This window comes from Alosa alosa, chromosome 4 (assembly GCF_017589495.1).
Source record: "Alosa alosa isolate M-15738 ecotype Scorff River chromosome 4, AALO_Geno_1.1, whole genome shotgun sequence".
Taxonomy (NCBI): Eukaryota; Metazoa; Chordata; class Actinopteri; order Clupeiformes; family Clupeidae; genus Alosa; species Alosa alosa.
In genome coordinates, this window is record NC_063192.1 from 10,555,112 (window position 1) to 10,557,611 (window position 2,500).

At 39.2% G+C, this 2,500-nt stretch overlaps 1 protein-coding gene across 4 annotated transcripts in view; it reads left to right on the plus strand.

Annotated features, from left to right (window-relative positions):
- Positions 1 to 2,500, plus strand: part of cacna2d3a (calcium channel, voltage-dependent, alpha 2/delta subunit 3a) — a 186,941-nt gene that overhangs the window by 30,100 nt on the left and 154,341 nt on the right. For all 4 annotated transcript variants that reach the window (XM_048240656.1, XM_048240659.1, XM_048240657.1 and 1 more), the window contains exon 3: positions 1,387 to 1,503. In XM_048240656.1, the coding sequence (XP_048096613.1) occupies positions 1,387 to 1,503 (117 nt within the window). The remainder of the gene's footprint in view (positions 1 to 1,386; positions 1,504 to 2,500) is intronic.

The window sequence follows — 2,500 nt, forward strand, 5'->3', positions numbered from 1 at the left end:
TCTTCCTCTGCACCCCATCACCTCTCTCCATCAAAGACCACAGCTTCTCCTCCCAGAAAGAAACAACATGAGAACATATGCCACAGATAACAGTGTCAGCCCCCCCCTCCCCTTTTTAATCTCAGTGTGAAATGAGAAGAGCAGATAACATTCCTTTTTCTCTCTAGCTTCTCTCCCATCTTTGTATCTGCTGTGTGTGTGTCTGTGTGTGTGTGTGTGTGTGTGTGTCTGTGTGTGTGTGTGTGTGTGTGTGTGTGTGTGTGTGTGTGTTCTCTCCCATCTTTGTATCTGTTGCATGTCTGAGCGCCCTCGCCAGGCAGATTAGCCACACTTCCACGCGGCCATGACGTTAACGCTAGCCTTGAGAGATCTGTATGCCTCCGCTTATGGTTTTTTTACCATTCACAGACAGTTTCTCTGATGTGGCTGGGACTCCATAAGTTTGATCTGCTGCTGTGATAAGTGTTATTTCTTGAACTTGAGCTTTGTTTGGGGTTTGAAGTGATCTGTGACATTCTGGTGTGTGTGTGTATGGATATGTGGTGTGTGTGGTTTTGAACCAGTGTATCTGCTGTGTCAAAGCAGTCACTCTCTCTCTCTCTCTCTCTGTCTCTTACTCTCCCTGAAACACACACACACACACACACACACACACACACACACACACACACACACACACACACACACACACACACACACACACACACACACAAACACACACACACACAAACACACACACACTCTGGTACATGGATATATAAAACACACACACAGTGAAATGATATAGAGATGAAAGAGCAGAGCATGAGAGCGTGTGAGAGAGAGAGAGAGAAAGAGAGAAAGAGAGAGAGATAAGTAAGAGTTAGTGCAGTTAGAGCTGAGTGGTTGTGGTCAGTGTGGTTAACATGGCTGGCTATGTCACGCCCACCACTGTGCTTCTTGTCTGCTAGCTATCAAATTGTGGAGTTAGCATGGCCATATAATATTCTCCAAAAGTTTGTTTTGTAAAGACTGGTTATTTATTTATCATGTACATTTCTTGTATGGTAAGTATTTTTCTGAAATATTTCTTTAATGTGAGTTTACTGATTTTAATTGGAAATGAAATTACTGTATAATACCCATCTCACCTTGAGCAACCCAAGAGCTTTGCAATTTGTTGAAAATTCCAGATACAAAAACATTATGAAGTATTAACAGCAATTATAAATTAAAAACCGTGTCTTTGAGCTGAGTACCAATATTAATTTCTTAAGGGAACTTTTTTTATGGAAGAAATATTCTGTCTCCATTACTGCTCATTAAAGGAACAGTAATTGGTGTTGGCCAAATGTTAACACTTAAAATGAGGCTAACAGAAAGATGTGTTTTTTTTCTCTCACATAGAAATATAAAGAGTTTGAGCGCTCTGTGCGTGTGGAGGAGATTGACGGACTCAAGCTGGTCAAGAAGCTGGCCGAGAATATGGAGGAGATGTTCCATAAGAAAGCTGAAGCCATGAAGGTGGGTAGGCTGCTGCTTGTATGTGCATTGTGTATCTTTGTTTATGATGTGCATATATTTTTAGGTGTGTTTTTGTGTGAGTGTGTTTGCTCAAGTGCGTGCACTACATCCATGCCAGATAATACAAAAATCAAGGTGAAAAGTAGTCAGTAGATTATCCTGTTATGCTTTGAAAACATAATGGTGAACAGCCATACTGAAGGTACTGTGTGTGCCTGTGAACACAGAGATAAAAGGTGAAGAAACTTGTCTTTAATTACTGTTAGTACCTTTGTGACTGAGTCAGATACCTGTTTTAAATGTACTGGAACGTTGTGGCACTGGTTAAGTGGTTATTACAGTTTTTTTTCGATCGTTTTGATACCTGTGTCAACTCTGACATCACATTCTCAAAACAGTTACAGTAACACCTGTGTCTGAACAAAAGCACTCTGGACAAAATTACACATTTTTGCTTGCAAAAGGCTGTTACTCTCTCAAAACACTTAAAACATGCAGCAAAAGCAAATCTTGCCTTAAAACACTACAACTTGTTGCCAATTCAAAAACACTCTTTACTAATCAATCATTACACACTGGACAACAAAATGCAAAATCTAGTTCTCAAAATGAGCATTTTTGCTATGTCTGTTCCATTACCTGGTATCAGAAAAAAACTGTGAAAAGACTAAATGTACTGGATAAAAAAATAATGTATTCATTCCTCCTAAGATGTAACTGTCATTGACATGTAAGACATGCAGCAAACACCTAGCAAGATACTGTAAATTTCATTGAACTACAACTTTCATTGAAATATACCTACAGTAAACACCTTTTGTACTGTTTTCTCCACCAAATAGGCAATACAGTACTTTGTCTAAATATGCATTAGATCCATACTTGCAAATAGCAACACAGACATCTCTTATGTATAATGAATGATTGCTGATTGAAGAATTGTGCAAAGGAGTTTCACACAGGTGTATCAGAGATTCAGACTTATGCAAGGAATCTA